We start from the raw sequence: 20,242 nt of genomic DNA, 5'->3' as shown, positions 1-20,242 counted from the left end.
GGGGGTCCCGGAGCCGCCCCTCGTTGCCGGGGGGCACAGGGGGTCTCCAATAAAGGTCTTGGCAGCGCAGCGGAGCGTGGTTGGGAGCCGGAGCCAGCGCCGCGCCGCTGCTGCCCTCTGCAGCCCCCCAACAGCCACTGCCGGGGGTCCCATGGGCTCCAGCGCTGGGGGTGCGGGGGGAGACGGGGAGGGAGGAGGCAGCGAGCAGCCCCTGGGGAACGGGGAAGAACCCGAGGAACAGAGACTTACATCAAATGCAGGGGAGTGGAGCCCCAGGCGGCACAGGGAGGACTGTTACGGAGATGATGATGCTCTATGGGCACAGCCACATCCAGAGCCTCCCCGTGAGCACCTGCGTGTACCCCCCATCCTAACCCGGCCAGGCTGCCCCCAAGTGGAGCATCCCACTGGGAGGACTGGGTGCCCAGTGCCTGCCTCCAATACACACCAAATTCCCTGCTTCAGAGGTTTCTATTCAATGCAAACCAGCCAGAGCAAACCCTGCACATCACTAGGGATGTCCGGCCTGGGATCCCATCTCCCCAGGAAGGTTGGGATGAAACAGGCTTGTGGGGATCGTGCTGCCATCCGCATCCCTGCTGTGCGACATCTCCTGGTGGAGACCTTGTGGGTGCTGCTCCATTGGTCTAGAAGAGAGGAGAGGGGGTGACGGCAGCTCGCGGTACCCCATGTCCCGGCACATCTCATCCCGCCTTACCCCGTGCCTTGGTCTCCATGATGGGTTGGGTGCTCCTCGGTGTCTTGCCCAGGCTCAGCACCGCGGTGCTGCGGGAGATGCAGAGCAGGACAGGAGGCAGCAGCATCCCTGGAAGCAGAACTCCTCACCCGCTGCACCATCTGACGGCACCGGCTGCACCGTGCCCATCATCCCTGCACCTACCCGGGAGCTCCTCTTCCCTTCGGTCCCCATGGACACAGGGCTCGGAGAGCATCCAGAGGATCCCAGGGCTTGGGTCCGGAGCCTCGGGCTGCTGCAACACAGACGTGGGTGAGGGATGGAGGAGTCCAAGTGCCCCAAAGCAGCAGCACCGAATGCTCCCAGGACAAGTGCGATTGCACCAGGAACGCCAGGCTCCCCCTTGGCTCTGTGTGTCACCATCACCACCACCAGTACCTGAGACTGGCAAAGCAGACCCTGGGGCATGGCAGGAGCAGTGCTCAGGGTGCCCCAGGAATCCCGGCAGGAAGCAGGAGCTGAACCCCCATAAAGCCTCCCTGCTGCCAGGATTGGATGGGGGGGAATCGGAGCCCATCGGGGCACGGAAAGGCTGGTGAGTGCCCAGGCCACTTGCAGGGACACAGTGAGAGCATCCCGGGGCCGCATTCCGCATCCCGTGCAGTCGCTGCTGGGATGGAGCCAAGAGCTCCCTTCCCCTCGGCTGTTCCTTCCCAACCACATCACATGCTGGGCCAGGTCTAAGCCAAATAAACCCGGTTGCCACGGTTACCCGGAGCAGGGATGCTTTATTTAACTGCCGCGCAGGAGCCGAGCCCGTGCGAGGACCACGCTGTGCCACGGGGTGCTCTGCAGACCCCTGCGGAGCATCTGCTGGGTTAGACCCATCTGAGCCCTCTGGCGTCCCCCCTGCGTCCTCCCCAGCACCCTGCCTCCTCCATCTCCTGCAGCACCCATCTGTCCCCTGCAGCCATAGAGCCCCGCTCCTCTGTGCCATCAGCTCCTCCTGCTGTCCTTCCAGCTCCAGAGAGGGATTGCACCGATGGAAACTCGACCCCAGCGCTGCGAACTCTGCTCCCATCTGGATACCAGGGGAATGGCCACTGCAGCAGGACCAGGTCAGCACCGGGATGAGGCCGATGAGCACAGCATCCCCTTTCCGCCCCGGCAGGGACTGGGCAGACACAGGCAGCGAACTCAGTCACATTGCAGCATCCTGACCATGGCTTCCTTCCCAAAGCCCACATTCCCTCTGGGAATGAGGCCCCCGGCCAGGTTTTGCAGATGCCATCCCACAGCCAGTCCAGCACTGAATACAGCTGACAGCTTGCACCAAAACCTACGCTCTTTCCCCCAAAACGGGGTGAATGAACTCATGCCAGGAGCAGCACACACCTGGATCCACACCTCAGTTGTCCTTGTTGGGTGCTTGGGAGCCTTCCCCTGCTCCCCCATGCCAAGACCCCATCTTCCTCCTCACCTTGATCCCAAAAGCAGAATCGGCATCATCCGGACCATCCTCAGCATCCTCCTATGGGGTCAGGCATCCCGTGGGGCAGGCGGGTGCTGCTGGAGCATCTCCCTGGCATCGCAGAGGGGGCTGGAGGCAGAGAGCAGTGCTGAGGGCATCTGAGCTTGTTCTGAGCCGCTCACCCCAAAGCAGTGCCCATGGCCGTGGTGCTGGGGCCTCCCTGACCACGAACACCCACCCCCAGCAATCACTGCATGGCCAGAGCACCACTAGGAAAGGGCCTCGTGTCCCGAGGTCTGGCCCAGGTGAGTTTCAGTGCTCCAAAAGCACAGGGGACAGGGCAGGGGCACCCATCCCCGTCCTGAGCATCTCCCTGAATCCCTCCTGCTCCTCACCCCGGGCTGTTCAGCCTGGAGAAGAGAAGCTGCGTGGAGACCTCATAGCAGCCTTCCAGGATCTGAAGGGGGGCTATAGGGATGCTGGGGAGGGACTCTTCATTAGGGACTGCAGTGACAGGACAAGGGGTAACGGGTTAAAACAAACAGGGGAAGTTTAGACTGGATATAAGGAGGAAATTCTTTCCTGTTAGGGTGGTGAGGCACTGAATGGGTTGCCCAGGGAGGTTGTGAATGCTCCATCCCTGGCAGTGCTCAAGGCCAGGTTGGACAAAGCCTTGGGTGCCATGGTTCAGTGTGAGCTGTCCCTGCCCATGGCAGGGGGTTGGAACTGGATGATATTGAGGTCCTTTCCAACCCGAACTATTCCATGATTCTATGATCTCCCCAGGGGAGGGATGAGGGAAGGGTCATGGAATCAACATGGAGCTGCTTCTGCCCAAGATCCTGTCCCAGTCTCCCCTCTGGCAGGTTAAATATGCATCCTCTTTTCACTGCTGGGAAGGGGGAAACAGGGATCCAGGAACCCAAACCCCTCCAGCATCCCCCCATCCCGCTCCCAGAGACCCCCCTTCACGCTGCAGTGCTGTGGAAGGATGAGCACTCACCGTTCCCGGGAAGAGCGGTGGGATGCAGGATGCTCCGAGGATGCCCTGGGGGCTGAGCGCAGCTTCCAGCGGCATCTTGCGGTAACCGGCCCCTCACGGCGCAGCCCCGACGGCACGAAGAGGGGCTCCACCAGCACCAAACCTCAGCGGCGGAGCAGCGCCCCCCGCACCTCAAGTGCGAGAAGCCCTCCTCGTCCCGTCCCCCCCAGCAGCGCCGGTAACAGCGGAGCCCCTCGGGACCCCGTTCTCCACCCTCCGGCGGCGCTCGGTGGGGAGGGACAAGCTTCACCCCCCCCTTCAAGGCAGCGGGACCCCTCCGGAGCCGTCCTGCCCCATGGAGCGGGTCCGGAAGGGGAGGACCCGGGGTGGGGAGGGGGGGGTTCGGCGCCGCTGGCACCGGGTGATGGGAGTGGGGCCGGGAGGACAAAAGGAGCGGAAAAAAGCGGTCGGAAATGATGCGGTGGTGACGCGTCCCGGAGTGACGTCACGCCGGCGGTGGGAGTGACGTCACCTCCCAACACACATGACGTCACCCCGCCAAAAGCCGTCTCTTTAGCAGTGAAAAGTTTTATTGGGGGGTAAAAGTGAGGGGGGGGGGGAAACCGGGCCGGGGGCCGGCCCCGGGCGGGTGTGACGTCATACGGGGGGTGTGACGCAATGGGCGCAGCGCGGCTCCTCCATCCATCGGCAGCAGCAGGACCGGGCCCCCCCCGGCCCTACCTGCAGCGGCCCCCTCGCAGCGAGCGCCGGGTCAGGCGGGTGAGCAGCGCCTTCACCCGGCCCCAGTGCGAGCGCCCGTCCTGCGGGAGGACACCGGGGTCAGCACCCATGGGACCCCCGCCCCATCACCCCACAGCGCCCCCCCCCCCCCCAGCCGTTACCTTGTCCGGTGCTGGTGCAGCCGCCGCGCTGTCGGTGGGGTCCAGCAGGCTGGGGGAGCTGGCTGAGTACCCCCACGTCCTGCGGCACGGGGCAGCATCAGGGGCTGCGAGGGGATGGGGGGCATAAAGCTGGTTGGGGGGGTCCCACGGGGCATGGAGCCACAGCCCCCGCATCCCACCCTGCTCACCTGCAGCCTGGCTGTCCGAGCAGGAGCGCGGCCGGAACCTCTCACCCTTCCACCCGGCTGCATCCCGGCTGTGCTGGAGGTGAGGATCCGCATGGAAGTGAGCTGCGATACCCCCCCCCCCCCCCACCGCAGAGCATCACCCGCTCCCTGCGCACCCCGCCTGCTGCCGGCCCTCACCGTGGCGTCCGGGCGGGTGCTCTGGGTGCCCTCGGCCTGCTGCCGCAGGAGCCGGTTGTCCTGCTGCAGCTTGGCCAAGCGCTCCAGCATCTGGCAGACGTGCTCCAGGTACCGCAGCCCCTGCCCCGGCTCAGCCCCGCTGGGTGCATCATCCCCGGGGTGCTCTGCTGCGGCCTCCTCCGGCTCCCGAGGGGGCTTCGCGGCCCCGCGGTGCCCTCGCCCCAGCACCCGCTGCCTCCGGCTGCGCTGCGCCGGCCTCCTGTGGGGCAGGCGGGGGGGCTCCGTGCCCGGGGTCCGCTCCGGTGCGAGCGCATCGAGGGGGAAGCGGCTCTCGGAGCCCGCGGGGGGGGACGGCGAATGCTCGGTGCTGCCCATCTCCAGCCCGGAGTCCTCCGACTCGCACTTGAGGAGCTGCCCCCCGGGCCGGGGGGTGCTCAGCGCCCCCCGCGGGCTCTCCTGCAGCCGCCGGTACACGCTGGCCGAGGTGTGAACCACGCAGCTCTCTGCCGCCTCCCAGGGACCATCTGCGGGCGAGGGAACGCGGTGGGATGGGGGGGCCCCGGGCACGGCCCCACCACCGCTCACAGCCCCACAGCGGCTCCAGCCGCGCTCCCCAAGCGAATCAACCCCCCCCACCACCCATGGACTCCTCTCCAGAGGGTCCCCACGGACAGGGGTGCTCACAGGAGGGCAGCACGTTGCTGCTCCCCAAAACATGGCCCCGTGCGCGTCCTCTGCACCCTGATCCCACAAACCCTGCTCGTACTCGGCGCCAGACACAGCAGGGCCACGGGCTCCATCCTTCCCCCACCGTGGGATGGCTCCAGGGACCCCCAGCTCCTCACATTCACCCCCACAGCATGGGGGGCAGCACCAGGATGCGGCCCCCATCGCATCAACAGGGACCTCGGCTCCAACCCGGCCCAGCCACAGCAGAAAGGGGCTCATGGAGGTGGGGAGCGAAGCTTTGGCACCCCCGGGGCACCCAAATTGAGCTGCCCCCCCAGAACCCCCCCGTGCACTCACAGCAGCTGAACCTCCTCTTCCAGACGGCGCGGGAGCCACCCCACATCCCGAGCGCCGGAGCCGAGTGCCGGGCGCGCTTCCCGGCGCTCCCTTTTATAACCACCCCAGCCGGAGACAGGCCCTGGATCCAGAGGCACCTCATTACAGGACTGGTTCCCAACTGGTTCCTTGCAGGCTTTGGGATCGGTGATACTGGCTGAGCCGGTGGTTAAGGGCTCCCTTCCCACCCCACTGGGTTGTTTTGGGCACCGGGAAGCCGACAGCCCCATGCCGGATGCATCGGGGAACCCCGCTCTGGGCTTGGGGGGGATTCGATCCCAAATTCCTACCAAACCGCTTGACCCCGGGGCTGGAGCCTCTCACATGGGGACGGATCCGGGATGCTGCGAGGGACAATCCCGGCGTTGAGCAGCAACGAATTCCAGCAATGCCGTGGGCCAGCGGCTCCCACACACCCAGCTCCCATGGGCAGTCCCGGGTGGCACCATGGGCTATGGGGCTGCTTCCCACCCCATCACCACCGGGATGGGGGGCACATAGGGCGGGAAGGGGCACAAGGGGCTCCTATCACTGGCAGGACTCTAAACCACTCTGGGGGTCCCCACACACATCCTCAGACCCAGAGTTAGGTGCTGGGGGGGGTGTCCCAGCATAGCCCAAGCTGAGAGCACACAGGGATGGGTGGGCCATGGGTTTGTGGGCGCCCCGAAGGGACCCCAGTGCAGGCACAGACCCCTCAGCACAACAGTGGAAGGCAAAACCTGGTTTGAATTCCCAGCACCCTGGGCCCTTCCTAGCAAGGGGACAGGAATCAGGGTCTGGAGATCCCTAAAGACCCCTTTCAGCACAAACACCATCAATCGGGGGTGCCGGGGACACCCAGGCCCCCCTTCCAGCACAGACACCGCAGAGCAGGGACCCCTGAGCATCCCTCCTGCACGAGCACCCCAGGTTGGGGAACCCCCCCAATAAGCTGCGTGGGGGTCCCCAATACCCGGGGGCCCCCGACTCACCCCGGAGCGGCTCCACGCTGAAGGCTCCGCGGCGGCGGAGCATCCCGGAGCGGGGGGGTGAGCCGGGACCGGGCAGGGGGAGCTGGAACCGAGCAGGACGCACCGGGAGGACCGGGCAGGGCGGACGGTGCGGCCCCGCTGCTCCTGCGCCGTTTTATGGGGCAGGGCCCGGGGCGGGGCGGGGGGGTGCGGCCGCCCCCTGCCCGAGCAGCCCCTTTGCCCCCAGCCCCATGCTACCGCATCCGGATAGCGCTGAGCACCCCAGGAGCCTGCTCGGGGCTGGCAGGGGAGGGACCCCCGGGGCAGCCCCCCCATATCTGCCAGCAAAGGGCTGTGGGCATCCCGCGTCTCAATGGTGCGAGCTGGGGGTGCACGGGGGCTGCAGCACACCCCAGGCACAGGTGGGGCAGCAAGGCTGGGCTGTCCCCACCGGGATGTGGGACGTGGGATGTGGGATGTGGACGTGGGAAGGGGTCGGTGCTCTCCTAATCTCGGCCGGGAGCTGCTGATAGCGGCAGAGCCCATCCCCGTGCAAACAGGCACGAAGGGAGGAGAGCAGCGATAAGAGCCCACCTGAGCCCTGCAGGACAAAGGGCCCGGCCAACAGCCCGCAATAAACCCCGACACCTCCCAGGGGCCCCCCAGCCCTGGGGCAGGGGGTTTGCATCAGCTCCCCACTGCTGCTATGGGTGCAGGCAGGAGGGGTTTGGGGTCCTTGCCTGCATTCCCCCCACCCAGCCCTGGGAGGGTGCAGGATGCTTCTGCCCCCCCCGCCCTGCACAGACCAGACACGGGAGTGGAGCAAATATATATTACCTTTATATAGAGATCTGGTTTAATAGCTCGGAGAAGCCCTTTGCAGTCAGTGCACAAAGCGGTGCCAGCCCCGTCTCCAGTACCTAAGTGCTCAAGCATCCCTGTGCCCTCCCTTTATGTCCCTGCTGCGCCCCTGGGTGCATACAGCTGCTGCAACCCAGGCTGAGAACTAACCCAAGCTCATCACACGCACCCTGACGCAGCAAGGGCAAAGGGGGCAGCTGCAGCTCACACCCCCCCCACCACCACCAGCCCCAACCCTACCAAAGCAATGGGGCTGTTGGGGTGCCCGAGGGGATGCAGCGGGGAGGTCCCCATCGCCCCCTGCGTGGGGCTCAGGAGTGGGGGGGCACCGTGGGGGCTCTGGTGCCGCCGGGGGGGCCCTGGTAGCGCAGCTTCGCGTGTTTCTCACAGTAGAGCTCGTCCCCGGCCCAGAAGTGCCCCCGCATCTTCAGGTTGAGGCCGCAGTCGGCGCAGGCGTAGCAGGATGGGTGCCGGTACCGCCCGTCCCGGATGCGCACCGCCTGCGTCCTGCGGGGAGACGGGGCCGTCACCGCCCGCCCCAGCCGGGGCCCGGCTCCCCGGGGACCCCCCTCCCGCTCCCGGTCCCGGTCCCCACTCACGCGATGCCGCTGCCGCACTTCTCACACGGGGGCAGCCTCGGGAGCCCCGGCGCGGGTTTGCGGGCGCTGGGCGAGAGGCGGCTGGGGAAGGGCGCTGCGGGGACACGAGGCCGTGAGGGCCGCACCCGCACCCCGCAGAGCCTCCCGCACCCCGAGCCCCCCTCACCTCCAGCCTCGTCCTCCAGCGCCTCCTGCAGCAGGCGGAAGGTGCTGGACTGCCGCGGCGCCGCCCGCAGCTCCCGGTTCTCCTGCAGCATCTTCAGCACCTCCGAGTCCTCCTCCAAGCGCCTCATGGCCGGCTCCGAGCCCGGGCTGCGGGAGCGGCACCCGGGGGGTGGCTCCCAGCACCCCAACGCTTGGGTCCATGGGGCTGCGCCCAAACCACCCTCCACCGGCTCCTCCACCCTGGGGAGCTGCCCCAGCCTGCCCCGTCCCTCCCACAGCCCGACCTGCGCCGCAGGTGCCTTAACTCTTTGCATGGGCTCCCTCAGCACCGCAGCACCCATGGGTACTGAGCCACCGCGTTGTGATGGGTGCGTGGGGCTGGGAGCTTCGCTGTGTCTGCGTCCCGAGCCCGCTCCGTACCTGCTGCAGGGGTTGGGGGAGGATGAAGAGCCGCGCCGCTCCCCGGGGGTCTCCCAGGGGTTTGGGGGGGCCCCGAGCCCCGGTGAGGGTGGGCGGGGGGGTGGAGGCAGCGCAGACCCCGAGGAGCTGTGGAGGCTTCCTCGCTCCTGGCAGGGGGTGAAGAGGAGCTGGGTGAGGTGCTGGGTGCCAGGGGTTGTGCAGGTGCTGCAGCAGCCCCCCAGCATGGGGACACCCAGATGGGGCCCAAGGGCTTCTTCCAAGCCCTGGTCCCCAGAGGGATGGGTGGTCCCAAGGAGGGATGCAGGGATGCTCCATGGCTCGGCATGGGACAGGCCAAGGGGAATGGCTTTAACCTGCCAGAGGGGAGACTGAGATGAGCTCTTAGGCAGAAGCTCTTCCCTGTGAGGGTGCTGAGGCGCTGGCACAGGGTGCCCAGAGGAGCCGTGGCTGCCCCATCCCTGGCAGTGCTCAAGGCCAGGTTGGACACAGGGGCTTGGAGCAAGCTGCTCCAGTGGAAGGGGTCCCTGCCCGTGGCAGGGGCTGGGGCTGGAGGAGCTTTAAGCTCCCTTCAATCCAAACCAGGCTGTGACTCAAAATCCCTCTGCTCCCACCCTGGTAACCCCGCGCCTGCGTCCGTCCCCTCCCTGCATCTGCTCCTACTCAGGGCAGGAAAGGCGAAACCCGGATAAGTGGAAGCCGATGTTCCCGGGAGCAGCCGCCATCAGATGCAAACCCGGGGTGGGGATGAGGAACGCTGTGCCCAGACCCTGCAGAGGCGGAGAGGGGCAGCCCCAGGGCTCTGTGGGCCACAGGCAAGCGAAGAATGAGCTAAACTTAGGCACGGGTGGAGCTGGGCGCTTTGGATTCCTCCCCACCAGTACCCGGTGCCAGCCCGCACTGGGATGTGGCACAAAGCATGGTCCAAGGGCAGCCCTTCCCCTCTCTGCCCCTTTGGGCACGGGTCCGGCCACAGCCCCCACCTCAGCCCCATGGAGGGGGGCTCTGGGGCAGGGAGGGACCCTTTTAGGGCCGGCACCAAAGCGAACACCGATGTGGGGAGGAAGGAGGGAGCGTGCGCCCGGAGGAGCCAAGGGGCAGCAGGGCCATGGCCAAAGGCAGCCGGGACGGGCCGCGGCGCTTCCCAATTTGGGCTTGGAAAACAAGGAAAGCGGGGAAGGAGCGAGAGGAGGGAGAGGCCGAGCCCGGAGCCAGCGGCTGCCCCCGGGGCACCGCAGCCGCCCGAAACCGCGGCGGGGAGGGACGGGGCGACCGCGGGCATCCCGGGACCGGTCCAGGCGGCGAGGGAAGCATCCCGGCCCCCGGGCACCGCGGCCCGGCCCGGCCCTGCCCGGCGCTCCCCAGACTGGTTCGGGCTCCCCAGGCCGGCGCCGCTGCCGAGAGGGGCCGGGGAGGAGCGAGGAGAGCGCAGGGAGGGAGCCGGTGCCCGTGGGGCGCTGCCAGCGCGGCGGGGAGGCACCGGCGGCACCGCGGCAGGACGCCGGCCCCGGGGCAGAGCGGGCTGGGAGGTGGCGCTGCGGCGGGGATGAGCAGGGCTGCGACCAGCGGTGGTTTCGGGGTGCCAAGGGGATGGGTTTGGGGTGAGAACAGCGGTGGTTTTGGGGTGCCAAGGGGATGGGTTTGGGGTGCCAAGGGGATGGGTTTGGGGTGCGAACAGCAGTGGTTTTGGGGTGCCAAGGGAATGGATTTGGGGTGCCAAGGGGATGGGTTTGGGCTGCGAACAGCGGTGGTTTTGGGGTGCCAAGGGGATGGGTTTGGGGTGCCAAGGGGATGGGTTTGGGCTGCGACCAGCGGTGGTTTCGGGGTGCCAAGGGGATGGGTTTGGGGTGCGAACAGCAGTGGTTTCAGGGTGCCAAGGGGATGGGTTTGGGGTGCAAAGCGGATGGGTTTGGGGTGCCAAGGGGATGGGTTTGGGGTGCCAAGGGGATGGGTTTGGGGTGCGAACAGCAGTGGTTTTGGGGTGCCAAGGGGATGGTTTTGGGGTGCCAAGGGGATGGGTTTGGGGTGCCAAGGGGATGGGTTTGGGGTGCGAACAGCAGTGGTTTTGGGGTGCCAAGGGGATGGTTTTGGGGTGCCAAGGGGATGGGTTTGGGGTGCCAAGGGGATGGGTTTGGGGTGCGAACAGCAGTGGTTTTGGGGTGCCAAGGGAATGGATTTGGGGTGAACAGCGGTGGTTTCAGGGTGCCAAGGGGATGGGTTTGGGGTGCCAAGGGGATGGGTTTGGGGTGCGAACAGCGGTGGTTTTGGGGTGCCAAGGGGATGGGTTTGGGGTGCCAAGGGGATGGGTTTGGGGTGAGAACAGCGGTGGTTTCGGGGTGCCAAGGGGATGGGTTTGGGGTGCAAAGCGGATGGGTTTGGGGTGAGAACAGCAGTGGTTTTGGGGTGCCAAGGGAATGGATTTGGGGTGAACAGCGGTGGTTTCGGGGTGCCAAGGGGATGGGTTTGGGGTGCAAAGGGGATGGGTTTGGGGTGAGAACAGTGGTGGTTTCAGGGTGCCAAGGGGATGGGTTTGGGGTGCAAAGGGGATGGGTTTGGGGTGAGAACAGCGGTGGTTTCAGGGTGCCAAGGGGATGGTTCGGCATCACAAAGTTCACATTGCACAGATCCCCCCAGCAGCTCTGCCTGGCCCCACACAGCCCCCAGCTCCTGCTCACCTGGCAGAGGCCAGGACTGGCGATCTCCTCCATGAGCTGTGAGCTGTGGGGAGAGGATGGAGCCGTCAGGAGATACCGGAGCCTGCCCGGGCCCTGCACATCCCATCCGGCCTTACCCTTCGCTGCCGGGCAGGGGGCTGCAGGATGCGGGGCTGGAGCCTCTCCTGGCGCCCCGGCTCTCCTCCTGCATCCACAGCGCATCCTGGGGACGGGAGGGAGACGCCAGCAGCTGAAACCGGCCCTGGATGAGGGTGCAGGGCACGGGGGCTGCCCGGGGCTCACCTGGAAGCGGGTTCCCAGCCTCTCCGGTGAGGTGTCCCCATTGGTGTGGCTGGGAGGTGGCACCGGGGACCTGGGGACCAAGGGAGAGTGGTGGCTCCGGCATGCAGGAGCCTGCGGCTTGGCCACTCTGTCCCTGCCCGCTGGGAGGGGTTGGATGAGCTTTAAGGTCTCCCCCAGCATGAACCAGTCTGTGATTCCCCTGCAGCACCCCCAGGCCCCCAGCTGGGACCAGTTGGCCGGGTAACGGCTGCCAGCGCTGCCTGATCCTTAATTACAGACCCGGGATGGGCTCCCATGGGAATGGCGGAGCCCCAGGAGCCGCTGGAAGGGAAAACAACCGGCTCGGCCGTGGCTGGGGCCCCGCAGCGCAGCACCCACCTCTCCACCTGCAGCCGGAGCTGCCCAGGGCTCTGCTTGATCTTATTCTGCGCCTCCACGTTGAGCATCTCGGCTGCACTCTCCCCGTTGATGGTGACAATGAGGTCCCCCGGGCGCAGGTCACCCACGGCCGCCTTCCCGTGCTCTGCCACCTCCATGGGACATGGGGATGGGCCCGGTGTTATCCTGGTGGTGCTGGGGGCAGCGAGTCCCGTGTCCGTCCCCCACCACCCCTTAGCCCCACACATGTCATGCAATCCTCGTGCATCACCGTGCCCAAGCACATGGATGGGCACAGCCAGCTCCGTGGTGGTCCCCAAATCCAGGATGCTCCCATTGCGGTCCCCAGTGGAAACATGCCACAGCCCTGCTGAGCTCAATGAACCCATTCCCACCATCACCCATCCCCATGGAGCAGGATTCCTCAAGGACACCAAACAGGATCCGCTCCTGGAGCACCCCCGGAACGGAGCCCACCCCTGCATCCCTCCCCAGGGCCCGTGGGGGGCTCCTACCTTGGAGACGGTGATGGGCTTCCCAAAGTCTCTTCCCCCCGCGATGCGGAAGCCCCATGGGGCAGGACCGGGCAGGGTGACGGTCACGGGCATGGCAGCGGGTCCTGCGCAGGGTGAGGACAGGCCGGGTGCCGAGGGGATGGGGCAGAGCAGGGACCCTGCACCCTGCACGGGGATGATGGAGCCCAACAGCTCCTTCCTTCCGGGGAGGGGACCCGCGCCCTCGCGCTGTCACAGGGTGCCGGCAGCTTCCTCTTGCTGCCCCGCTGTCCCCAGCCAAGGCTCTTGGTGGCTTCCTCCCCTTCCAGCCCTCCCCTGGGACCGAGGGGTGCGAGGCTGCAGCTGCAGGGGATGGAGTGGCCGCGGTCACCGGGGTCTTGGGCAAGGCAGGAAATCGGTGCTGGTTTGGCCACGGCAAGGCCAAACCAGAGGGATTTGAGGGGAGGATGTGGCTGGAGAGGGGAGGATCCTGCTGTGCATCAGGGCTGCAAGAACCACACACAATCCCCCCAGCCCTTCGTCCTGCAGCAAACCCACACGGGTAAAGGATGCTGAACATCCCCTGGGAATAGCACGGGGGCCGCAGCAGCCCTTGGCTTCGATGGGATCGATGGGAACGGGCAGCACCATCCACTGAATATCAGCTCTGGCACCGCTGGTCCCCTCAGGACCCAGCCCAGCCCAGCCCCACCAACACAGCCCCAGGGTGGCAGCAGGAGTAGGGTACTCATCTGCATCCCGGCACCCCATCCTCATCCCGGCACCCCATCCTCATCCCGGCACCCCACCCTCATCCCGGCACCCCATCCTCATCCCGGCACCCCATCCTCATCCCGGCACCCCATCCTCATCCCGGCACCCCATCCTCATCCCGGCACCCCATCCTCATCCCGGCACCACATCCACATCCACAACCGCCGGGGAAGGCATTTTTAACATCCCAAGTGCACAAAGAGGGGTTTCAGAGGCTGCCACGAAGAATTTCCTGGGCTGGGATTTGCAGCGCCGGGAGAAAACCCCAAACCCGCTCCCCGTGCCCAGCCCCGCTCAGCATCCCTGGGAACCGAGGTCTGGCTCCCCGGGGACCCCAACAGCCGGCGGGGCACCCCCGAGAGTGCTGCACCCCTGCTCGTGCACCGCTGCTCCCGCACCCCTGCTCCCGCACCCCCCCATCCCCTGCCCCGTCCATCCCGCATCCGGGGCACGGCGCTGCCTTTGTGGCCGCGGTGCCTGTCACGCTCCGGGGCCGCCGGCGGCTCCAGGCGCTGCCCGCACCCCCGTCCCCTGCCCGTCGGATCAGCGCCCCCGAGCCCCGCATCCCCGCGGGACCGGCCCCGGCCCCCCCCGCCCAGCACTCACCGAGCCGGCGGCCCCGTGGGGCGGCGGAACCGAGCCCGGCCCCACGGCAGCGGCGCCTCCCCCTCGGAAGGGGCCGGCGGAGCCCGACGGGGCCGGGCCGAAGCTCGGCAGCGCCGTCTACGGGCACGGCCGCCCCGACGGGGCGCACGGTGTGGGGCGCGGGCCGGCCCAGGGGTCCCACGTGTCCGGATGCAGCCCCACAGGCATCACCGCAGACCCCTACACGAACCGCTGCAGCCCCGCGTGCTCCCCACGCCTCACTGCAGCCCCACACATGCACCCCTGCAGCCCCACGTAGCCCTGCCCACCCCTGTGCGCCCACAGCATCGCTTCCACGCAGCATCACAACCCCACGGGGGGCCGCCACACCCCCAACGTGCAGCCCCACCGCCCCATGCAGCGCCCTGTGGGCTCCTGCCCCACATCTCCCATGGGCACTGCCCCATCCTGTCCCCACCAGGCTGAGCCTTGGGTTGAGCTGAGCTTTAATGATGGACAAGAAGCAACCGCGACTCCCAGGTGCGCGGCACGGCCCTGGACCAACACCTCGGGTCAGAGCCGTCATGGTCAGGCCCCGGCACCGGCAAGGATGCCCCCGGCACTGCCCGGAGAGGAGCGGGAGGTACGGTCACCGCCGGCATGGAGGGACACGAGGTACCGAGGAGGGGTCTGGTTAAGGCACTGGATTGCGGGGACCCCCCTGTGCAGGGACGGGTCCCTGTTGGAGCAGCCCCATAGGGGCAGGCGGAAGCTGGAGGCGCTTTGTCCCCATGGGGGGGACGCGGAGGGGACGCGGCAGGGAGCGGCGTGGCCGGAATCCTCCTCCGCAGGGCCCGGATCACACCGGGGCCACGTAATTCCCGGGAAAGGTGCCGAACTTCTGCGTCCTCCGGGACACGCCTGGGGGGGGACAGAGCAAAGGGAGGGGGTGAGGGACCCCGGGGGCAACGCGTCCCCGTAGCCACAGCAGTGCCACGCACCCACGAACCAGCCGTCGTCGCACTGCTGCATCACGTCCACGCGGTCCCCCTCCAGCAGCTCCAGCTCGTCCGCGTTCTGCGGCCGGTACTGGTAGAGCGCGCGGTACCTGGGACACAGAGCGAGGCCACCGAGTGCCACCCCCCCACCGGGAACACGGGGACGCGGTGCCCGCTCCCGGCCCCACTCACGGTGTCCATTGGATGTCGGAGCCGTTGTAGGACGGGGCGGGCTCGGGGCGGGCGCCGGGGGCTGCGCGCTGCAGCGGGGACAGGATGGGTGCAGGTCACAACGTGGCACCCGCAGCCCCAGCGGTGCTGGGCATGGTGCTGGGGCATCACTCACCTGCTCGGGGGCACCGGCTGGGCGCCACGGCTGCTGATGGGGGGCTGCGGGCTGCGGGGGGCTGCGGGGGGCCAGGGAGGGGTTTGGGGTGCTGCTATGGGGCAGTTTTGGGGAGGGGGGGAAGGCGGAGCCGAGGTGTCGGGGGGAGGACGATGGGGAGGATGCTCGAGGGGAGCCGGTGGGCAGGGGGGGGCCGGGGGAGCGCTGTGGGGCTGGGGAGGCAGCGGGGGGCCGGGGGCTGGCGCTGGCGCTGGGTGGGACGTCCTCGGAGCTGGATTTGACCCGCGGCTCCTTCAGCACCTGCACGTAGGTGGCGGGGAAGATGCCCTGGCGGCTGGTGCCGGAGATGCGCCCCTCGTACCAGTTGTGGTCCACGCGCCGTGCCAGGCACACGCGCTCGCCCTGGCAACGGGACAGAGCCATGGGATGGGCTGGAAGGAGCTCCTCCAGCTCCAACCCCAACCCCTTCCACCGGAGCAGGGTGCTCCAAGCCCCTGTGTCCAGCCTGGCCTTGAGCACTGCCAGGGATGGGGCAGCCACAGCTGCTCTGGGCGCAGTGCGGCGGGGACGGGTGATGCGGTGATGTTCTGGTACCTTGCGGAACGAAAGCTCCACCGGCAGCTCCCCTCGGAAGTTGTAGAGCGCCAGGGCCTCGCCGTACTCCAGCACTTGGATGGTCGGCGCCTTGATGGGCTTGGGAACCTCCGTGGAAGGCAGGATCTGGGGGGGAACAGTGGGGTGAGGGTCAGCGCTGGGTGCCTCGGCACAGCTGACCCCCCCATCTCCATCCTCATGGGCTCACCTCTACGTAGTTGGAGGGGAAGATGCCCACGCGGCCATGGTGCTCGCCCTCCAGCCAGTTCCTGTCCACCTCCTTATGGATGTAGACGATGTCCCCCTTCTGCAGCGTCAGCTCCCTGCGAGCAGCAGCGCTCAGGGACGCCGGCCCCTCCCCAGCATCCCCGGTGCCACCCCTGGACCCCACCGCCACCACCCGGGGGACTGCAGCAGCACCATCACCTACTTGGGTGACTCAGCTTGGAAGTCGAACTTGAGGCGAGCGGCTTTCATCTGGGGACGGAGAAGTGGGGTCAGAGGAGGGCTCCCCCATCCCCGCCATTCCCAATCCCATGCGGGGTGGGACCAGCCCGGCCTCACCTTCTTCTCCTCCCTCCTGACGGCCTCTGCGGGGTCCCCCACGTCGGGCAGGCTGGGGAGGGTCTCTGGCCGCAAGGTGTCTGTAAAGGGGGGGTGTCAGCAGCCTGGTCCATGGGGCGCCCCACGGCCCGGATGGGGGGGGGGGGGCCTCACCTCTTCCGGGGGCTGCGCGGCTCCGGTCGCTGCCGAGCCCGGGGATGCTCCGCTCCATGGCCGGGGTCTGCAGCCGGGCCCTGCGGGGGGCAGCGGCTCAGGCCCGGGAGCACCGGGGACCGCGGTTCTCCGCTCCCGGCCCCGCTCCCGCACCGACCCCCGCGGTGTTCGCTTCCCTTCCGCTTCCCCCGCCCTGCTCCGCGGGGCGCAGCGCTGGGGCCCCGCCAAGCCCCGGGACGCTGCGTCCCGGCCCCGGGAAGCGGCTGAGCCCCGCCCGCCCCGTCCCACCCGAGGGCAGCCGGGACGGCGCCGGGACCCCCCCGTGCGGGCCGCGGCCACCCAAGCCCGGCCCCACAGCCCCGGAGCGGAGCCGCGGTCTCTGCCCCCCCCCCCCTTTCCCGTTGCGGTCCCGGGGAGCACTCACGGCGGGGCCGCAGGGGCCGGAGCGGGGCCGCGGGCGGCGGGGGCCGGCGCTGGGCGCTGCGGGAGGGGCGGGAGCGGGAATTGATGATCCGGGAGGCCGGGGCCGGGCGGGAAGCGCAGGAATCCAGCGCCGAGGAGGGACGGGAGGCGCCGGGACAGGGTCCTAGCGCCCCGCGGCCACGGCTCGGACACGGCACGGCCGTGAGGTACCGGCCAGATGTGCCCCATCCGGATGTGCCTGCACCCAGCCCTGCCCGCATCCAGCTGTGCACAGATCCAGCCCTGCCTGCACCCCCCCTGCCCGCATCCAGCTGTGCACAGATCCAGCCCTGCCTGCACCTACCCCTGCCCGCATCCAGCTGTGCACAGATCCAGCCCTGCCCGCATCCAGCTGTGCACAGATCCAGCCCTGCCTGCACCCCCCCCGCCCGCACCCACCCCTGCCCGCATCCAGCTGTGCACAGATCCAGCCCTGCCCGCACCCACCCCTGCCTGCATCCAGCTGTGCACAGATCCAGCTGTGCACAGATCCAGCCCTGCCTGCACCCCCCCTGCCCGCATCCAGCTGTGCACAGGTCCAGCCCTGCCCGCACCCACCCCTGCCCGCATCCAGCTGTGCACAGATCCAGCCCTGCCCACACCCACCCCTGCCTGCATCCAGCTGTGCACAGATCCAGCTGTGCACAGATCCAGCCCTGCCCGCATCCATCCCTGCCTGCATCCCCGTGCAATGGCTGCGTGCACAGCTGGATGGAGATCCCATCCCCATTCCACGTCCCGTCAAGGCCATGGGGCATGGGAGGGGTGCAGCCGGGATACCTGACAGGGTTCCCATCGTGTCTCCATGGCCCTCATGTCCTTGTCCAGCTCCACGCTGAGCTGCTCCAGCTCCTGCTCCAGCAGCACCTAGGGCAGGATGGGGCTGCACCAGGCGAGGGTGGCTCTGCCCGCACCCCGCATCCCTTGGCACGGGCACCAAGACCCCGCTGCCAACCCCCTTGGCCCCCAGCTTACCTCAATGGGACGAGCCCGTGCTGGTGGCACCGCTGCCGGGGGCTGGAAAGGGCGAGGGGCTGGTGAGGTTTGTGCACACCGAGGCCCCCAGCAGCATCCCCGGGGCAGGACGCTCCTACCTGCTTTGGCAGCGAGGGGCTCCCCGGTTCGTAGTCAAAGATGCTGCCGGGCTCCACGGTGGCACCAGTGACAGCCCAGGGGAGCCTGTGGGAAGCAGGAGGGGCTCAGCCCCAGAGCCCTGCACCCATGGGCAGCACCGGGCACCTCACTGCACTCACCAGTCCCCGTTGGGCACGGCCGGCTTCATCTGAGGTGCTGGGGGGGACGGAGGCAGCGAGGAGCTGAGCTTATCCGTGGGGCAGGGATGGGGGTCCCAGTCGGGCTCTGTGGGGATGGAGGAGGAGGCGAACGCTGGCACACGGTGCCCAGAGAAGCTGTGGCTGCCCCACCCCTGGCAGTGCTCAAGGCCAGGTTGGACACAGGGGTCAGAGCACCCTGCTCTAGCGGAAGGGGTCCCTGTCACTGGAGCTGGATGAGCTTTAAGCTCCCTTCATCCCAGCCCCTTCCGTGGCTCCTCACCTGGCAGCCTGCGGTGCATCTGCCGGAACATGCTGCGGTACCAGTCCCGGGGCTGGTCCACGCTCTGTGGGGACACAGCGGGGGGTCAGGGGGTGCCGGGGGGGGGATGACCCGCAGCACTGTGCCCCCCGCTCACCGAGCGCGAGGCAATGGGCATCCCGGTCTCATCCACCGGTCCGATGCCGTCGTACTTGACCCAGCGCCGCTCCCGCCTCCTGCTGTCCTTGGTCCACGTTGCCGACCAGCCCGGGGGGGGCCGGGGCCCGGGGGGGGCAGCGCTGGGGCCGGCGGGTGCTGTGGGGCTGCGCGTCCTCCCCTCCTTGGCCGGCCAGGTCTGGTACCAGTCGCTCGCTGGGGGTGAGGGGGATGAGGGGAGCCCTTGCGCTGTGCCGAGCACTGGGGACGCGTGGGGATGCTCGTGGTGGTACCTGAGCTCCGGGGGGGGGCCCGGCCACGTTCAGCAGCACCAGGGGCCTCCGGGGCCTGGAAGTCGAAGTTCAGGGTGTTGGAGCCGTGGTGGTGGATGACGGGGACCTGCAGCACAAGGAAGGGGCTGGAGCAGGGGGAGCGCCCCGGGGGCAAAGGGCTGGGGGTGAAGCAGGTCCCCACTCACCCGCACCGCCGAGCGCTGGGGGGGCACGCACGGTGCCGGCCGCGAGCCGGGGGTGTCCTCAACGCCCTGATCCCGGCTGGCAGCGGGGGCCGGGAGCCGGCCTGCCATGGCCCGTGTCCTGTGGGAACGCGGCTGCGCTCACTGTGGGTCCCAGCCCTGCCTCATGGGTGCTCCCAGCCAGCGCCACAGCCAGAGCACCGGCTCCGCGGCAGGGACGGATCCAGCCCCACCGGGGAGACAGCCCCTCAGTGCGGGACACAGCGATGGGCAAGTCCCTCATCCCTTCACCCCCTTACCCCATCACCCCCTCATCCCTTCACCCCCTTACCCCATTACCCCCATATCCCATCACCCCCTTACCCCATCACCCCCATATCCCATCACCCCATCATCCCATCACCCCCTTACCCCATCACCCCCTCATCCCATCACTCCTTTATCCCATTACCCCCTCAACCCCTCATCCCTTCATTCCCTCATCCCATCACCCCCTCCCTCCCTCACACCATCACCCCCTTACCCCATCACCCCCATATCCCATCACCCCCTCACCCCCCCCATGCCCTCCCCCCCCCCCCATCCCCTCCGCACCCCTTGATCCCGGTGCCCCCCCGCCCAGGCACGTGTCGCAGCGCCGGCGCCGGGCTCGCCGCCAGGGCCGAGGCCCGTGGGACCGGTGCCACCTCCCCGCCCTGCAGCGCAAACAGGGCCGGGGGAGCGCGATGGGAACGGCGGCTCCGGGCGGGCCGGGACCCGCGAGCAACGGCCCCGGCACCGCCGCGGGGTGAGCGGCCCCCAGGGACCGCCCGCCCGGGGTCACCCCTGCCCTGCTCCTCCCGCCGCCCCCTCTCGCTGATGCGCTGGGGCCCCGCTGAGGACCCCCACTCGGACAGCGCCCCACTGAGGACCCCTCAGCTCCTCGCTCCTGCCCCGCACCCCCGGGGCTGTAATTAGCGATCATCAGCTCACAATTAACAGCAACGAGCGCCCCGGGCGCTGGCAGCAGGCGCAGAGTCCAACCCCCCCCCCCCCGGCTAAGGGCACCCCAGGCTCTGCCGCCCCATCCCCTGCGCCCTCCCGCAGCCCCGTGGGGCTCAGCCCCATCCTGCGTCCCCCAGAGCCTGGGCCATGGGGGCCCCTCCGGGCCCTGCGCCAGCGCTTACCTGACGTGGGGGGGCCCCACCGGGAGCGGGACGGAGCCGAGGGCGCTGCGGAGCGAAACGCAGGGAGCGAAGCGGTGGGAGAGGAGAAGGGGAAGGAGAAGGGGAAGGAGGAGAAGGGGAAGGGGGGGGG

At 68.4% G+C, this 20,242-nt stretch overlaps 3 protein-coding genes and 1 long non-coding RNA gene across 8 annotated transcripts; all 4 read right to left on the bottom strand.

Annotated features, from left to right (window-relative positions):
• Positions 1-456: 456 nt before the first annotated feature.
• On the bottom strand, positions 457-3,230 carry LOC134162763 (uncharacterized). 2 transcript variants are annotated; one of them, XR_009964439.1, is made up of 3 exons: positions 3,172-3,230; positions 2,178-2,297; positions 457-992 (listed from the first exon to the last, which is right to left on the bottom strand). It is a non-coding gene; the product is annotated as an uncharacterized LOC134162763 (long non-coding RNA). The 2 variants fall into 2 exon arrangements; XR_009964440.1 differs by having other exon boundaries at positions 2,178-2,279; positions 3,172-3,221.
• Positions 3,231-3,744: 514 nt separating this feature from the next.
• CUNH8orf58 (chromosome unknown C8orf58 homolog) lies at positions 3,745-6,507 on the bottom strand. 2 transcript variants are annotated; one of them, XM_062616929.1, is made up of 5 exons: positions 6,457-6,507; positions 4,418-4,941; positions 4,241-4,313; positions 4,053-4,156; positions 3,745-3,971 (listed from the first exon to the last, which is right to left on the bottom strand). In XM_062616929.1, exons 1-5 carry the CDS (start codon positions 6,497-6,499, stop codon positions 3,888-3,890), a joined length of 828 nt encoding a protein of 275 aa, XP_062472913.1. In that variant the 5' UTR covers positions 6,500-6,507; the 3' UTR covers positions 3,745-3,887. The 2 variants fall into 2 exon arrangements, with proteins under 2 accessions (XP_062472913.1, XP_062472912.1); XM_062616928.1 differs by lacking the exon at positions 6,457-6,507 and adding an exon at positions 5,444-5,600.
• Positions 6,508-7,253: 746 nt separating this feature from the next.
• On the bottom strand, positions 7,254-13,731 carry PDLIM2 (PDZ and LIM domain 2). Of its 2 annotated transcripts, none has more exons than XM_062616982.1 (9): positions 13,687-13,731; positions 12,328-12,703; positions 11,813-11,964; positions 11,435-11,504; positions 11,269-11,354; positions 11,153-11,195; positions 8,481-8,626; positions 7,896-8,207; positions 7,254-7,803 (listed from the first exon to the last, which is right to left on the bottom strand). In XM_062616982.1, the coding sequence occupies exons 2-9, from the start codon at positions 12,418-12,420 to the stop codon at positions 7,608-7,610; spliced, it is 1,098 nt and encodes a 365-aa protein (XP_062472966.1). In that variant the 5' UTR covers positions 12,421-12,703; positions 13,687-13,731; the 3' UTR covers positions 7,254-7,607. The 2 variants fall into 2 exon arrangements, with proteins under 2 accessions (XP_062472966.1, XP_062472967.1); XM_062616983.1 differs by lacking the exon at positions 13,687-13,731 and having other exon boundaries at positions 7,896-7,989; positions 8,062-8,207; positions 12,328-12,881.
• A 425-nt stretch (positions 13,732-14,156) lies between these two features.
• Positions 14,157-19,180, bottom strand: SORBS3 (sorbin and SH3 domain containing 3). 2 transcript variants are annotated; one of them, XM_062616980.1, is made up of 18 exons: positions 18,950-19,180; positions 18,765-18,861; positions 18,473-18,687; positions 18,337-18,400; positions 18,036-18,141; positions 17,877-17,961; positions 17,758-17,799; positions 17,563-17,649; positions 16,745-16,800; positions 16,321-16,400; positions 16,168-16,247; positions 16,034-16,080; positions 15,812-15,926; positions 15,604-15,729; positions 15,010-15,411; positions 14,856-14,923; positions 14,675-14,773; positions 14,157-14,586 (listed from the first exon to the last, which is right to left on the bottom strand). In XM_062616980.1, exons 1-18 carry the CDS (start codon positions 19,055-19,057, stop codon positions 14,172-14,174), a joined length of 2,292 nt encoding a protein of 763 aa, XP_062472964.1. In that variant the 5' UTR covers positions 19,058-19,180; the 3' UTR covers positions 14,157-14,171. The 2 variants fall into 2 exon arrangements, with proteins under 2 accessions (XP_062472964.1, XP_062472965.1); XM_062616981.1 differs by having other exon boundaries at positions 14,355-14,586; positions 14,667-14,773; positions 18,765-18,870; positions 18,950-19,177.
• Positions 19,181-20,242: the final 1,062 nt, after the last annotated feature.

This window comes from Pezoporus occidentalis, unplaced genomic scaffold (assembly GCF_034315485.1).
Source record: "Pezoporus occidentalis ecotype Australia unplaced genomic scaffold, CSIRO_AGI_Poc_V1 ctg191, whole genome shotgun sequence".
Taxonomy (NCBI): Eukaryota; Metazoa; Chordata; class Aves; order Psittaciformes; family Psittacidae; genus Pezoporus; species Pezoporus occidentalis.
The sequence above is the reverse complement of the archived record's forward strand: the minus strand, read 5'-3'. Positions and strand labels throughout refer to the sequence as shown.